The 17,961-nt window shown below is 37.3% G+C and overlaps 1 protein-coding gene across 1 annotated transcript in view; it reads left to right on the forward strand.

Annotated features, from left to right (window-relative positions):
• The window catches only part of LOC127956746 (ras-related protein Rap-1b), a 49,428-nt gene that overhangs the window by 23,913 nt on the left and 7,554 nt on the right, over positions 1-17,961 (forward strand). The window contains exons 2-4 of the mRNA XM_052554922.1: positions 7,095-7,174; positions 15,249-15,321; positions 17,586-17,638. Of these exons, the coding sequence (XP_052410882.1) occupies positions 7,118-7,174; positions 15,249-15,321; positions 17,586-17,638 (183 nt within the window). The 5' untranslated portion in view covers positions 7,095-7,117. The remainder of the gene's footprint in view (positions 1-7,094; positions 7,175-15,248; positions 15,322-17,585; positions 17,639-17,961) is intronic.

The following is a 17,961-nucleotide window of genomic DNA, read 5'->3' on the forward strand; positions in this document are numbered from 1 at the left end:
TTTGGCTGAGATGGAGAAGTCTTTGAGGTTTGATATGCGAGAACTCAGACCATCTACTCCCCAACTCCAGCGCGGTTTGCCTTCACGTTCACAAGCATCTCTGCTGCTTCGCCTTTAAACTAGACGCTTACTGTCTGCTCCTCGCGGCCGAGGAAAGATGTTTCATTCACGCTGACTCCCGGTGTCTGTAGCCTGTCAGTTTGTGTTTACCTCTGGGTGAAAGATGCCACCATCTTTCGAATGGAGATAAACTCGTTCTTCTCTTTTTCCAGTGTTGGCTAGTCATTTGTGGATTGTAATCTGCACCGTGTATTCCTTGACCTTTGCACTTCCTACAGGAATGAGCGTTTGATGTCTTCCTTGTGTTGTGTTATCTTTATCTTGTGACTTCATACTGAACGCCTGAGCAAATGATACACTGTCATGCGAGTTTGACATATTAATATATATTAATAGATATTAATTTTTTCTATTTAATGAAAATCCATAGTGACCACAGGCCTGCAAATGAACTATCTTTACCATGTCAGTGGTTAAAATACTATTTTTATAGCAGATTATCTTTACGGTCATCTATTTTCAGTTTATTTAGAGGAAATGGTCAAATAGTATAGAGTTTTAACATATATGGATTACTGAAAACGAAATCTATGTAAAGCTTGTATGTAAAGTCTCTTTTGTTCTGTTCATTGGAAATGATGACCGCATACATGTTTGGAACAGCAGGAGTATGACAGAATTTTCATTGTAGTAATATTTTTATAATCTGTAATGTAATCTGTAATGGCCACAAAACCAATTTCTTCCATTTAACACTCTCTTCTCACCTTTTGTGCACTTCAGACCCTTTCAGAAGGCCCGTGCTCTGGTTTCTAAACCTCTTGTGCTGTGCTGTTGGGAGGTTTGTGCGCCAGCTTTAGAAGAAGGCTAACAGCAGCATGTTGTAACGCTGATACAGTCCTTTCCAGCACAGTCTCCAGTGATTCGCTGAATCTGGCCCTGACAGACGGCTGGCAAGTTCAGAGCAAGACTGTTGATTTGTTCCGTTGCGCATTTCAGTCTCCCTTACCTTAGCACACAAAAGCATCGGTCAAATAGGCGGTTAGATGCTGATGTCTGAAGGATGACGTGAACTCTTTTCTCAGTTTGCCTTTTAGCAGGACAAAAGGTCATCTTAAAACAAATTGACAATCACTTTTTACAAAGATGTGAGATCAAGTACACATTGTTCGAATGTACTCTGTAGGTCCTAAACAAAGCATAGCAGAGATATTGTCTGCATACGCTGTATTTTGCCCAAGACACAGGCAGTTTTTTGCGTTTATTGCACTTTGCAGAATAATTCAGAGATGTGAATGCTTTTCTTGGTAAAAGCTAATTGGACTCAATTTAAATGACTTCCGATGACCAACCTTTTTCATTGCTACTCTTTAATGTGCACAGAAAGTGCTTAGAGCTGCATGTGCGGTTGATAAATCATTTCAAATAATACTGTAAATGTACTATTAAAGTATGTTTGATGCCATTTTGATGATTCGGTCCCATTGTAAATAGATAAAATAATGTTTGATATTCATAATATTTATAATTCTTTTTTCTTTTTTATGATTCTGTCCTATTATAATAAAAAAGTCCCTTGTGTCGGTTGACCCACATCTTTTTTTTTAAGTGGTGCCTTGAGACCAGGTTTCATGAATGTGTTGGGACCCTTGTCTTTATCAGGCTTGTGTGTGAATCTAAATAGAAGGCTGCACTTATCCTCAAAGGCCTTTTAATGGCTTTAAGTAGCTGAGCACCATGTCTGAGGGTCTTAGAGGCAGAATCCACTCGCCACTGAATCACTTTCACTGTGGTGCTGCTGAGTCTCTCGCAACCTCTTGACATTTGAGGACAACCTGAGGCTGAGCAAATACAGCGTGCTCCGCCATTAGCCCGAGTGCTGTCGATGTGTGTAATACAGTCAGACAGAAGGAGCAGTTTGCCAAAACATGGGACTGTAAGACCTCTCTCTGTTCCTCATCTCGGGCTCTCGCTTATGATTTTGCTCAATTTTTGCCTGTGGTTGACAGGTGCTCAGATGATAAATAGCTTCACTAGGCCTCTTTTGAAGCCTTTAAGAGCCTTTCTTTCTGTTCTGCTCCTGATTTCTCTGTATCCCGTCAAGCGCTGGGAAGTCAAAAACTGAAAGGAAACATTGCAGTAAAACAAAAAGGCCCAACTAATGAGACATGCCATTTTTATTCATAAATTAGGAAGAAATAACCTGTTGGAAGTTATTGTAATCATGTCCTTGATGTATTTAGAATCTCGTAGTGTCTGAGCAGGTAATTTTGCCCCAAAATATTGTTATACCCTTTTTTATATTGTGGTCTGATAAATGATCAATATTCTAATTTAATTTGGACATGATTTGGATCTACATTCATTATGAACCTTTAAAAAAAATAGTTTTTAGAAAAAATTTGTGTTGGCATATGATACCCATCATATTTGCATATATTGTTCTATTAGGCTTTTGTTCTTCCTTTTGAACAAGTAGAATTTTAATCAGTCACTTCATATGATTAATAGACCTTGTGTCTTAGTGTTTTTTTTTTAGTTTTTTTGCATATTCTTTCAATGGAGGGAGAGGAAACTCTTAGGTTACAAATATTTGTCTCAAAAATGAATGATTATGGATTTTGAATGACATTTTGGTGAGTACCCTAAATGACTATTTCAAACTTTGTTTGTCATAAAACCAGGTCTCAGCTTAAGTGTGTGTTGGTGGCTCACTTAAACACACTTAACTTGGGCGTAATCATAACACACTGAGAAACACTGCCAAACCACACGGGCAAACACATTTACATAGGGCTTTGAACTTCTTCACACTTTCAGACGCTCACATGTATGTATTGTTTACCTAGCCTAAAAGCCTCCTAATTTTTGTAGTTAAGATAAGGTTAATATTGTAATCTTCACATTTAAAGAAACCCTTCAGCATTTTTAGACATGACTTTTAAAGTTGTCACCAAAAGAGTATTTTCTTCTATTTGTTGTCAAGTATATCTATTTCATTAGCATGCTGAAACTCCAGACCTTAGTCATCCTTGAGCGGAAGATCCAAAGCGTCTGCTCACTGTGTTTTGGATTCTTCATCACTGCGAAAATCCTCTTACACGGCGTCATGGGATCTTGCTTGGTTAATTACTAGAGGGGAAGCTTTGTTGGAGGAGAGAGATCACTTCACAGCCGCAATGGCTTGTGCAGTGCAATGTGCCTGTTAATTTCTCAAAAAGGTGTAGAGCAGATATGCAAAAAAAAAAAAAAAAACTCAAATCTTGTGGGGATTCCCTTTAAAACAGAATTAGGATTACTTCAAGGCTTTCTGACTGAAACGTATTTGATTTGGGTGGGTCAGAGGTCAGGAAGAGTTTGGGTCACGTTGCATGTCTTCCGATTAGTTACACATACAGAAGATCGAAGTCACTCATCTGTTTTAGCCCTGTGTCTTCCTGTGAGTCTTAGAGATATTTTGAGCTGAGCTTGTCATCACTTGACTTTATAGCCCAGAAGAGGCGTGGTGTGTCAAATGAGGATTGTTTGAGAAATCAAGTACCATTTCCTGTCATAATCCACCCTTTCATGTGCACCGCACTCTTGCTTAAATATGACCATCGAAAACTGCTCGTCTACACACCCCCACAGTCATTGTGACACCGACCACAGGCCTCGGCAGCCCAGCCCACAATGTTTGTGTGAAGCACTGAGATACAGCATTATAACCATTTCCTGAGTAATGTATTGCAGTTTATGACTCGAGCTGTCATTCTCATTAACAAAGTCATTCCTTTTCTAATCCGTTCAAGCACTATTCTTTGCTAATTGTCTGCCAAGACAAGTCTTGAAGACTCATTCGCACCCAGATTGATATCTATAATGATAATATATAATAACTACATCAGCTATAATAACTATAATGGCGTTCACACAAATGGACGATAGCATTGTTTTTTTTTAACTAGTTTTCATGAATAAACATCATATAGTTATTGTCTTTAGTGCAGAAAGGGCTTTACCCTCCTTCAAGTTGTTCCAAACTCATAAGAAACATTTTCCTCTATTGAACACAAAAGAAGGTCATTTAAAGTGATAGTTGACACAAAAATGAAGATTATGTCATTAATGACTCACCCTCATGTTGTTCCAAACCTGTAAGACCTTAGTTCATCTTCGGAATACAAATTAAAATCTTTTTGATGATATCCGAGAGCTTTCTGACCCTCCATAGAGAGCAACGCAACTAAAATGTTCAAGGCCATGAAAGGTAGTAAGGATCAGTGGATCAACTGTAATTTTATGCGTTGTGTTACTCTTGTGAACATGTGTCAGAAGACTGACAAGGAAGAGAAGAAATTGTTGAATTAAATAGTATTAAATTATGGTTGAACCACTGATATCACATTGAAAACGATACGTGACCAAACATTTCCTCCAGTCCAGCAGGTAGCAGAAATCTGTTACAGCTAACCGCTATTAAAATGGCCAGATTTCCACCACTTACTGGACTGTGAGGCATTTTTTACCACCTGGCAGATGTTAAAAGGGGCCAAAACTTTTGTCACACCAAATTCTTGTTTTTTTTTTTTCTTGGTTAATATTGAAGAATAGAAGCTCCAAGAAAACTATGAGTCTTCTTGTGTTTGTAACGAAATCGGATATTTCTGCAGACATGCACACATTCAGTCCCTCACACCTTTTACCAATCCAGAATGCTGCAATAAAGATACACAGCGATGTCTCTTTCCCACAAACCAAGATTCCCCTGCTTCTGTGATGTAAGCCTGTAAATCCCTGCTGCCTAAGGGCTTCAATGACAACCAAAAGCATATGTGAAATGCATAGGTGAAGATCTAATCTGCCTTTTCCCTGACAAAATGTGCATTTCTGTTCCAAATAGACTAATTCAGTCTATTGTTAAGATAAATGCAGTCATTTTAACCCAAACAACCACTACTTCACGGCTTTATTGGTCTTATTTCGGCTACCAACTGTGGGAGTCACTAATAGTGTATTTGAACCATATGTGAAGGAGGGTTAGGTCTTCAGAGGGTACATTCACTTTTATATTTGCTTTCGCACATCTGCGCTGAATACACTCTTGACTGACATATTGTACCCTGATATGTCCGTTTAAAAGATGTTTTCCATTTATATGTCGTATTCCCATTTGCCAGAGGGTCTTATTCTGTCACCCTCACATTTCTCACTCATTTTATGTTTTCCACACATTTCTACTCTCCCTCCTGCGCCGTCTCCCATTCCCTCTGTACTTTGCCAATGTAAATGGAAAGCAGAGCGTTCGATGACAGCGGAGGATTTGTTTTTTAGCGCGGAGCTGCTGGCACTGATCTGTTGCTGAGAGGGAGTGCAGTGCGCTGGGGCAGTTCTCAGTCTGAGATACCCTTGTGTCTATTGCATTAGATGTAAGTTAGTAGTAATCTCTTCTATCGGAGTGTGGTCCCACAGTCAGCCTGGCTCCAGATTCAGCTCCAGATTCAGCCCCCATGCCCACTAAAATCCAACGTGTTGGATCTGATATGAGCCTCCAGTTTACCCCTGTAAACTCATTGCTCTGTGGTCTCAAACCTGGGTAGAATGAGGAAAATTAAAGGGAAAGATTAATCAAAAATCTTGAAGATCATCTGTTTTGGGGTGCATGGGTCTTATGTGAACACCCACTAAAAAACTAAAGCGGTCAGATGAACCCGAAAACCCAGACTCGATTTTGTGCACTGTTGGGTTTCCAAAATGTGTCTCACTTGGACTGAGTTGATGTACTTGGACTTATTGTAATCAAAGTACACAAATGTTGCTTTCTTACGTTGCCAGTTGCCACGAGTGGCACTATAGTGAATGTTTTCATAAATTTCTTAAGTCCGAATAGTTTATAGTTTTATATATTTACTTAATTAGTTTATATTTTTTCTTTCCGATCAAAAAAAGGTTCACATGCAAACTAGTTCAAACTAGTTATTAACTGGTTAATAGCTAGCTATGCGGGTTTAAAGCTGAAGTGTGTGTTTCACCAATAGCTTCACCAATCAAAATCACACACACACACAAAATATTTTCAATCTACTTTTCAAAACGTTCTGTTCATTCAGTCAAAATTTTCATTGGTTGGTCACACAGATAACTCTGCCCCAAAGCGATGCCATTGGTTGTTGCTATGTCTGGCAATGTCAAACAACAAAGTGTTTTGATAGTGCATGTGTTTATGCTTTGGGGGGAATCAACTAATGAATTTGATGGCTTAGTTTGGTTTATCACCTCCCCTATGTGGAGTTCACGTAAAGTTTTACAAAGTACACTTGCAGTACATGGACCATGCATTCATAACTTTTTATGCACACAAAGTGCTTTTCTGACCCAAGCCACTACACATTCATATACTGTGTCTGTCTGGAAGTAATTTTATTACTCTAAGTGTTACGAGGAGTGTTATGAGGAGTGAGAGAGACAGAAAGACCCAAGAGACAGGGTGTGGAGCAGTTCAGATCTGTCTGTGTGTGTGTATATGTGTGCATGATGTGTCATTTATCTAAGATCTATGTCAACCCCACCACACAGCTCTTGTTCCACTCTCTTCCTGCAAAGAAGGAAATGGCATGAGTGCACAGCTACATTACCTCAAACCAAACACCTTTAGGGGCAACGCACTGCTATGTGTCAGATGGTTGATGATCTTTTTGAGATGCAAAAGCTGAAGTTGACACAAAATTGTGATGTCAAAGGAAACTTTACATTTTAATTAATGAGTGGGCAGGAGTCTTGCGGGTGCAGTTCAGATTAGATAGTCAGCTTTATAGCAATTTCACGCTGGCGGCCTTCTATTAGCTTTGAACTTGAGGGCCGACCACAGGTCTAAATCCCTTTTTGTTGCTTGATTGACTGCGGCTCTCAGCTTCAGGTTATGCACTGAAGTGCTACGGTGTACTTTTTCATTAAATGCTTGTTCAAAGTTTAAAGTCAGCTGACTAGTATGAACTGGCTACTTGTATGAAATTCTGGAGGCTCACCTTGTTTTTTTCCTCTTGTTTCTTCTACAGGTAGTTAACAGACACACTGCACAATGCGTGAATACAAGTTAGTAGTCCTCGGATCAGGAGGTGTCGGCAAGTCTGCGCTGGTAAGTGGCTTCCAAACATCCCTGCCCCCTTCCTTTATCTCTCTTTCATACTGTTTTCTACATAAACACAACAATTTCACGATGGTTTATCTTTCGTAAGCATCTTACAGTCTAGTTCTAGACCACAAATATTATAAGTGGTGCTTGCTGATGTTTTTCCTTGTGATGGACAAGTGACACCAGTCCATCTACAAGCATCTCAAATTCAAGTGATTCAGTCTAGGGGTGTCGCAATATTAAAGGGATAGTTTACCCTAAATTGAAAATTCTATAATTAATTACTTATCCCCACATCGTTCCAAACCTGTAAGACCTTTGTTCATCATCTTAACACAGATTAAGATATTGCTAATAAAATCCGAGAGCTTTTTTGACCCTCCATAGACAGCAGTGCAACTGAGATTCAAGGCCTAAAAGGATAGTAAGGTAATCGTTAAAATAGTCCATGTGACATCAGTGGTTATACCTTAATTTTATGAAGCCACGAGAATACTTTCTGTGCGCAAAGAAAGAACAACTTTTTTTCAGCAATTTCTTCTTTTCCGTGTCAAACTTTGATGCATGTTCATGAGAGTACCACATAAAGTTCCTTTTAACGCAAAGTATTTTAGCCAAGATAGTGAAGTAGTGAAAAATCTAGGACATTTAAATACTAGACATTTAAAGAATAGTCCACCTGACAATTATATGATCATTTCAAACAAAAACTTCTTCAGATTCATAGAAATAATGGCTTTTTAATTAATTTTTTTTTTTTTCTTTCCTTTCCTCACACAAATTCATTGGGGTCCAGCATTGTTTTGGACCCTATTTATTATCATTGTAACAATTAAAAACATTCTTCGAAATACTTACTTTACCACCCTAACATCACTTTAAACATTATGAATTTGTCTTGCCCTTTATGCCATGTCCATTTTAGGAATCCCCCTGAACATGTATAACAAACTACACTGTATTTCTGTAGAGAAGCTGGTTTCCCCATCTGAAAGCGCTTCTGCGCTGCTCCGTCCAGCACTTTAGCGTCTCTGGAGAAAATCTGTCCTCAATCAGGTCGATAAAGGTTGTGAGAACCAAACTGGCCTGTGGTCCGTTGCGGTGCCCTTTCTGAACCACTCAAACATCACATATATTGGAGTCACGGATACAGTGAAATAACTGTTACCTCAGTGTGTTGGCATTTGCTATTCAGTCAGCATAATATATGTCAGATAGCATTGCAAAACCACAAGTAGTTCGGCAGCTCTTCTAAAATTCAGTGGGTCAGAACGACAAAACCCTGTGGAAAAATTCTGCTGCATGCCATTAGCTTTAGATTTCCACATTTCCCCTGAAGTTTAAAAACAGAGCAGTTTCCTCATGAATTATCTCTTATCACTGAAGTCACTGTTTGCTTCCTTAGCTCGTTAGCACGCTAGTACTCCATGTAATACCGTACGTCCCGCTGACACCACTTTGACCTAGTTTGTTCCATCCCAATGAACTCCAATGGCTCACCCATTGGAGAGCAGCCACAATGGCAAGACCCACTCACCTCGGGGCTCAACAAAGAACCCATTGGCTGTATGTGTGCCACTGGGTGTGAGAACAGTCCACCCCAATCCTCGTCCCTCTCAGCCCAGACCTCTTTCAGCATAAAGCACATAGACTTTTATTGTCCATTAACTCTAATTGGAGCACTGTGGATGGGTCTGGATGAAATGGCCATGCAGAGTTAATCATGTTGTAAATGCATTCACATCAAGCTCCTGTCCTGCTTCATGCAGACGGGGGGGAATGAGACAGGTCTGTAAAATCAGATCATTACTGTGTGGGTCAGTCTGCTGTCCTGTAATGGAGCTGTATAGACTGTATCAATGGCTACCCTGTAGCCTTGCAAATCTGCTGAAAAGACAAATACAGGATTTACAGAAATGAATGAGCTAATTCTTGTAAATAAGGGTAACTTGTGTTAAAATCAGTCGGTCTCTTTAAAGGTTATTATTATTATTATTATTATTACACATTTTCAATTTTGATAACCGTTGTGCTGCTTAATATTTTTGTGGAAACTTTGATGCATTTTTTATTTTTATTTTTTCAGAATTGGTGGATAAATATAAAGTTCAATAGAATATCATTTATTTGAAGTGGAAATCTTTTGGAAAATTACAGATGTCTTTACGTTTTATCAATTTAATGCAGGCTTCCTAAATAAGTGTTAATTAAATATTATAAGTGGTATAGTATATGAACTAACATGAATAGAATATTTAAGAACTTGATTCTTGCATTATAAAATAGTTTTTGAATTTTTTTTGTATTTTTGAATTTCAAATGAATGGACATTTAAATATGAAATTTACTTCCCGAACAATTCTTTGTTGGCTTTTGCTCTTTTGAACAGTTCTGCAATGTAAATATGCAGCCATTAGTGTGATTTAGCTCAGCACTTGTGCGTATGGCTCGATTTACAGTTACAGGAAGAAACCACTCTGTGGTCAGTTGTTAGTAGCTATATGGTAAGTAATAGGGTTGACATTAGTGTTGTTTTTTGTGGCCTGTTTTAATTTTAGTCTAGTCTTTGTGTGAAGCTGTCATTTTAGTTTTTATTAGTTTGTCACGTTTATACTCTTTTTAGTCTAGTCAAGTTTCAGTCAACTAAAAGTCTGAGCATTTTAGTCTTATTTTAGTCAGAATTATACATGACTATTTTAGTTTAGTTTTAGTCAATGAAAATGGTATTTTAGTGTCTTTTTAGTAATGCAATTATATTTAACCCAGTCAGTATAGCATGAGTACCTAGTAGAATAGACGAAAATTACTTTTTTTTTTTTTTTATCCAAACCAGTTTCAAACAAGGTTATTTTATTATATTATTGTTACCCTATAGACTTAAGAATACATCCATTCCAGACACGGAAGACTCTCTGATTTGAATTTACAACATTTGTTTCATCCACCAAACATGTTAGAAGCACACACATCGGTTCCTTTCTCTGTGTTAGACTTAACTTTGTTTGTGGTCATCTACTAAATGCCGCAGGTGGGGCTTGAGGAAGTGACGTCGGTTGCGTCTGCGCAGTGCAACCTGATGTGAGACACAACAAACAGAAATACTGGAAAATAATAATAATAACACGACTAAATGAGACAAAATAAGGTTATAACATTGTTTCATCTTGTTTTGGTTAACATAAATGAAGAGACATTTTAGCATAGTTTTTATTTTGTAAACTACGTTTTTATTCGTCAACAATATTGTATTATACATTTAATTGTATAGTCAACGTCACATGGTCAATATTTACGTTGCGTCTCGTTTTCGTCACATGATAAAGGTTCATTGACGAGAATATTTAGTCATAATTTTTGTTGACAAAAGCAACATACTACTATATACCACTTATGTACCATTTTTCCGGACAATAAGTCACACTTTTTTTTCATAGTTTGGCTGGTCCTGCGACTTATAGTCAGGTGCAACTTATTTAGCAATTAATTTGACATGAACCAAGAGAAATGAACCAAGAGAAAACATTACCGTCTACAGCCACGAGAGGGCGCTGTATGCTGCTCAGTGCTCCTGTAGTCTACACTGAAAACATAGAGCGCCCTCTCACGGCTGTAGACGGTAATGTTTTCTTTTGGTTCTTGGTTGTAAATAAATGCGACTTATAGTCCAATGCGACTTATATATGTTTTTTTCCTCGTCATGACGTATTTTTGGACTGATGCGATTTATACTCAGGTGCGACTTATAGTCCCGAAAAATACGGTACTTGATCTATATATATATGGCCTGATAGAATAGATTCACCATGGATTTAGATTTTTTTTGTGGTCTAGTTTATAAATTATCATGAGTTTGTGTGTTCATGCTTGTGCTTCAACCTTTATTTCAGTAATTAAAATAAAAACGAGTTGGGCTGTTCTCAAACATTGACTCGGTCTGGCTGTTTTGAGGAACCGTTGCTTCACCAGGCAACACCCTGTTAGTTTATCTGTCAGATGAGTTGTGGTAGTCCGGGGGAGAACAGAGAGTCGGACAGGATCAACAGGGTCAGCTTGAGCTGTAATGATGGATTGCCAGAGCTGACACAGAGAGCCCATATGCCTGCAGGGAGGAGCGGATCTACTCAGATGCCCACAGTGCTGCTGACTTCTGTGTGCCTGAGTGAGGCCGCACATGCTAATGTGTTGTTGCTCATCGATAACCTAAAAACCAAAGCCACCTTTCACCTTCCAACATAGCTCTCGAATCTCAGACGAGGTTTCCAAACTGAGTTCAGGGAGCAGCAAGCAAGTTCTGAGCGCTCTGTGGATAATTAGAGAGACAGAAAAATATTTTACTAAATTATTTTTCTGGGCTATTAGACTTAACGTGCCAACTTAAGGTACAGTAATGTTCAAAAGTTTGAGATTGGTAAGATTAGAATAAAAAAAACAAAAAAAAACCAAGGATGCATTAAATTGATCAAAAATGCAAAAAAGTTATTTTGATAACCATAATCCTACAAAAAGGTTTATATAAAAGTGCTTAAGTGTTAAAAAATGCTTTTTAACATTGATAATAAGAAGACATTTTGAGCAATATATTAGAATGGTTACTGAAGGATCATTTATTACCAAAGACTGGAGTAATGATGCTGAAAATTCAGTTTTGACATCACAGGAATCGATTCCATTTTAAAATATATTAAAATAAAAAACGGTTTTAAATTGTAATAATATTTCACAATATGTCTGTTTAAAAGTCACTTAAAAAAGAACAGCTTCAAAATCTTACTGGATGGTACTGTGTTTAACAACTATAGTATTAAACATAATTTTTCTTACATGCTATATATGTTTACATATATATTAATGTGGTATATAACTACCCTCTTTTTTTGCAAGATAATAAAATGTCCTGTACTTTTTCAAGGACTTAATGGGAATACCCAAATGAATAGTGTAATGCAATAACAAGCCCTTTCTGTTTATTAATTGTAACAGAAGATTTTTTTTAATATAAGCATGACCTTTACTAATCATTTGATGCTTATCTCCACAATATTTGTTGCTTGAAGTGGCTGCTGGGATATCAGCATTCTGAGCGTGCCTGTGTGCACTTGATCTAATCGCTGAGAGCAGAGCGATGCGCACGCACGCACACAAACACACACACAAACACACAAACATACACACACACACACACACACAGACACTATCCTTCACACATCCTCACTGCTCTTTGTTGGAACATTGTAATCAGTGGCCTTCTTTGAATTTACATGCCTTGTTTCCACTTCTTTCTTCCCATATATGGATTATTTTTAGCCTTCGTTTTGTGTGTGTGTGTGTGTGTGTGTGGAGTAGGTCGTAGTTCAGAGTTACTTTAAGGAACCAAGCCAGAATGTGTATGTGTGTGTGCGTGTGTGCGCGCGTGCATGCATTAGAGCACTAGTGTAAACCAGCCAGAAATAATAAGGAACAGAGCTGTAAGATAAAAGACGTTCAGAGCATATGTGCCAGCTGACACTCGTGCATATGATGTGGTCGGTCTCAAACACATCAGTTCAACTCTGCTGCATCAGCACACATCACCTCTTCATGCCCTAAATCTCTTCTGAAACCAGCACACATGCACAATGCGGCCCAGCGACAGCCTTGAGATGCATAGGGCTGATGAAGTGTGAGGAAGACAACTGGGGAATAGCAGGAGATGGTTCACTGTGTAGAGAGATCATAATAACTGCCACTGGAATTCTCATATTGAGTCCTCGATTTGCAAAAAACTTTCCTAGTGGCTTTATAGCTAAGTAGAACTGAAGTGACATACGCTTGTAGAAAGAGGACAAGGTGTGTTTCCACATGCAGACATCTCTCTCTCTCTCTGCCATTCACTACTGACACATGCTTGCACTGTAATGACAATGTTACCATTTCCTTACTTCACTACTACTTAAAATGTGAAAAGTATTTATAACTTTAATCGTTCATTGACATACAACATGATATTTAACAACCGGATCTATCAATTGTATTTTTTATTTAAAGGGGTCATATGATGCGATTTAAAAAAATAAAAAAATAATCTTCGGAGTGTTACTATCTCTTGATCTGACATTATTTACTGTCTTTACATTTATTTTGAAAGATGGAAAGTGGCGTTACATTTCTGACAAGTGCTTGCGGTGTTCGTCCAATCACAATGTACTGGGTCAGCTGGCCAATCAGATCAGACTGCGCTTGTCAGAAGGAGGGACTTTGTAGGAAATGATCCATTTGAGAGAGGCATAGAGGACCTACAATAATGTACAGTATTTGAAAAATGTTTTGAACCATGTCAACATATACTGTTATAGCAAAAACACAAAATAATGATCTATAAAAAAAGCATCATATGAACATCCTTATATATATATATATATATATATATATATATATATATAAATAAAAGAATATACATAGAGGCCATTCCGTGGTCTTCTGATTTAATTTCATGTTTATTTATTTTTTAAACATGCGTCTGCATGTTGGTTGCACTACATGACCTTGATATTGCAATCAATTGATTTTTCAAATATTAATAAGCTGTGATGCCGTTGTTTTTGTAAGAAATAGAGATAAAATATGCTAAACTACTAGTCAGTGCAAATAAATTAATGAACTGTATTTTCATAAAGCTTGACAGTTCTCAGCTTTTTTATATTTATGCCCCTCCTCCCCATAAAAAGTCTGAGATTAATGTATACATTTATGTAACATGCATTTATTTATGTCACACTTCATTTCAATGTCCAATTCTTGCAATTAACAAACCATTAACTACATCTTTTACCTCAAACTTCTAATTTGCTGCCAAGTAATAGTTAGTAAATTAGATATTAGGATGTAGAAGGTAACACTTTAGTATAGAGACCAATTTTCACAATTAACTAGTTGCTTATTAGCATGCTTATTGTTAACATAATGGCTGTTTATTAAAACGTATTAGCAAATTTTCTGCATGACCATATTCTACACCCCTTATCCCTAAACTTAAGCGGTAAATTTTTTTAACTTATCAATATATGAATTTATCTTTTTACTACTATTTGCAGTGAATCAATTAGATCCAGACACAAAGAATATGCATTATGGATGAACTATCCTTTTAGGATCCCCTCTAATCTCTTCTATGAACTAGTCTCATCTCGACAAATTTTTACAGAAGACCGCATTAATTTCACAGCACACAGGCACTAATCTAAATTCATGATGATTTCTTTACTCATCATGGCTCTTGTGTATTAAGCTTGATTCTTTTTATCCACACTAAGGCATTAGGTAAACAAATGATTTCTCGTTCACCAGGACAATGAGATCCCTCGTACCTCGTTACTGACATCACCTGCCTTTGCTCCGTTTCTTTCTTCCTCTCCCTCCCATCAGGCCGTTGTCTTCCTCCCACAGTTGATCAGCATCTTAATGGTTTTTCTGTTGTTTATGCCTGTCCAAACAGAGCTCTCATTAATGGATCTAGGCTGGTGAAGTGCAAATCAAAAAGGATGATCAAAGGTCACCCGAGCTATGGAGGCCCTGAAGCCCCCGCACCTGTGGGCAGCCTCACATGGTTTTCATATTCTCCGCCACCCCTGCACTTCCTGTGAAGTCACTGAAGAGCCGATCGCCTTTAATTCGCTCTTTTGTTTCAACACGATTGTTCTTCAACCCCCTGCAATTTACTTCCATCCATAAATGGTTCTATATTTACGGTGGTAGTTAATTGCTTGGTAACTGGTCTCCCAGCAACATCGGAATGTGTTCTGATCCTTGACCAGAGAGTGCAGGTTTCGCTCGGGTCTCTTTCTGTGTGAAGTGGCCATTGGCCTTTTCATATGAGCACCTCTGTGGTTTCAGAGCAAGGAGAGCGATAATGACACGCAGTGGCTTGTTTGTGCAATAAGCAGACGCAGAAATCTCTAGGTCTAGGATTAAAATGGAATTCCCCGTCAGCTACTGGAAGTGAAAGTCATTTTGCACTGTGTCAACATGTTCATGTTTGAGTATCGTAACGTTTAATGGACATGTCTTTTTCTCTTTGTCTTCCTTCTCTCTCGCTCTCCAGACTGTTCAGTTTGTCCAAGGGATCTTTGTGGAAAAGTATGACCCCACAATAGAAGACTCGTACAGAAAGGCAAGTTCTGCATCATTTTTATTGTGCATAGGTTGTCAAACCAATGTCTTTTTAATGTTTTCCAGACTCAAAATCCAATTTGTTTTCTTAACTTTTTCCTAGGCCAGCACATTCTGGACCGTAACACATAGAATGGCCTTATCCAAATATAGTTAGTCTATTTGTTTTTTTTTTTTTTTTTTTTTTTTTTTGTAGGAACCATGAAGTAAGCCATACTACTTTTATAATCAAGTTAATTAAATGCCATATATGTGACCCTGGAGCACAAAACCAGTCTTAAGTCGCTGGGATATATTTTTAGTAATAGACAAAAAAACATTGTATGGGTCAAAATTACAGATTTTCTTTAAGGCAAAAATCATTAGGATATTAAGTAAAGATCATGTTCCATGAAGAGATTTTGTAAATTTCCTACCGTAAATATATAAAAACTTAATTTTTTATTAATAATATCCATTGCTAAGAATGAATTTGTACAACTTCGAACATACATCAATGGGAGCCTATCTATTCAGATTTTAGTTGACGTATAAATCTCAGATTTGGAAAACTGACACTTAAGTCACATTACTTCAATTACATTACTATAAAGTCATTGATGTATTCGCATTGCATATTACATTTAAAATAGGGTAACTTATTTGTAACAGGTTACATTTACAAACTTAACTTCTCAACACTTGCATATTGTGAGATAAGTTATAGCCAATGTTTTCTATTATGACGGTGGGATTTAATATTTCTGAATATGTCTGTTTCAAATAACATTGCCACTTTATTTCTTGCAATTGTGACATACTCTACTTTGTGACTTTATATCTAGGTGTGATGATGTTATTGAATTTCTGAAAAAACGATCCATTGTCTATTACGATCCATTGACAACTTCAGCCAACTGCAAAACCTATGTGGGAAAATCTTTCACCCTCGCATGAAATCCCTTAATGTTTTGGAGGGAAAAAATTCATTTCAGTAGGAATCCACGTGGGAAATTACTTTTTCACCCACAAAAAAATTGCTGAACATTGGCTAATGTGGTCATACCTGAAGTTTTCCATTTAAATTGACACTTGGGTTAACAACAAAAGACAAATATCATGTCATTGGATCAGCCACAAATGTATAATGAACAATATACACAAAATATATTCTATATTTATGTCCCAAATTGTTAAACAACCTACAGTTACACCAGACCCAAATGGTGCAGCGCTTTGCTTGAAAACTAAATAGCTCACATTGCAATCAATAAAGCTGTCAATAATCAAAGAACTGGAAATGCCCATCTGTGACAGTTTGCTGACTGTAATAAAAATGTCTGCTTATGTCAGATTTTTTCCAATTGCAATGCGAGTATATCATGACAAAATCTCTTATCAGTTGACACATTTCTACAGGATGTAGTATGTTCCCCGTCCCGCCCTAGATACACACGTCAAAGAAACGGTGTGTGTGTGTTTGTGGGATGCGTCATCGCCCCTGCGCTCAGACTGCTGTGTTCGATGAGGTTTATATTTTAATGGCCTCTGTCCAAGAGCTTGAGACACAAAGGTTGTGTCTAAAAATGAACCTACACTCAAACAGTAAAAGGAAGTCCCATCTTGACCAGCACCTCCCTTCCTCGCCGTTGCTTACACTGCTGTCCCATGGGCACTTCCTGTACAGTACCACATTTTATTAGTGCAGATTTTATTCCTTGTTTATACGGAGACAGTAAATATATTTAATCATTTTTAAATCCTTAAGTTGCATTTAATATTGAATTTAATCTGATTACATTCAATGATAAAATAGCAACACAGTGTTTATAAATGATTTAGAACCATATGTGAAGTCGGTTCAACTACAAACCTAAAAAACTATGAACTGGTTTCTCAACCAGAAAGTGACTTTTTACTTGAATTAAAAAAAAAAAAAACTATTTAATATTGTTTTACAATTTGAAACCCACACATTTTTCAAAGAATCAAATTTATTTGTATATTTATTTACATTTTTAAATGCTGCTTATGTGTCCAAATACTTACTGGGTCCCACTGTTTACAAACTGGAGAACCATTATTTTTTTATTTTTTTTTATAATTACTTTAGATTAAAATCAGATCAGGATTTTTTTTTTTTTTAAAAGCAGATAACTATTTTGATATTTAAATGATGTCACAAAAATGAAGGGGAAATGGTGTGCTATAGTCTTTGTGTAATAATCCCCCATATAAAGGTTGTTTTTTGATGCCAAATTTTCTGTCGTGTCTGTGTCTCTGCAGCAAGTGGAGGTGGATGGACAGCAGTGTATGTTGGAAATTCTGGATACTGCCGGAACGGTAAGACAGTTTGTGATCAGAGCTTTATTTAATAACTTGCTTGCATCTATGCATTTGAAAGAGTTAATGCTTGTTCAGTTCAGTCATGCTGTTACATGAAACTGGTTTTTAAATGTCCTCTGACATCACAGCCAAGATAAAATCTTGTATGGTAGCTGTAACTAAATGGGTTATATTTGCCTCCGATCTCCCCCTACTGTAAGTTAAGTGATAAATAAGTGTGTACATGTGAGTCCTCATGTTTAGAGAGTGTTTCGTCCCCTATGGGGGATAAGGACATCTTTCCAGTTCTGCAAGCCCCTGTTTTACAACTCTGAGTTGTG

This window comes from Carassius gibelio, chromosome B4 (assembly GCF_023724105.1).
Source record: "Carassius gibelio isolate Cgi1373 ecotype wild population from Czech Republic chromosome B4, carGib1.2-hapl.c, whole genome shotgun sequence".
NCBI lineage: Eukaryota > Metazoa > Chordata > Actinopteri > Cypriniformes > Cyprinidae > Carassius > Carassius gibelio.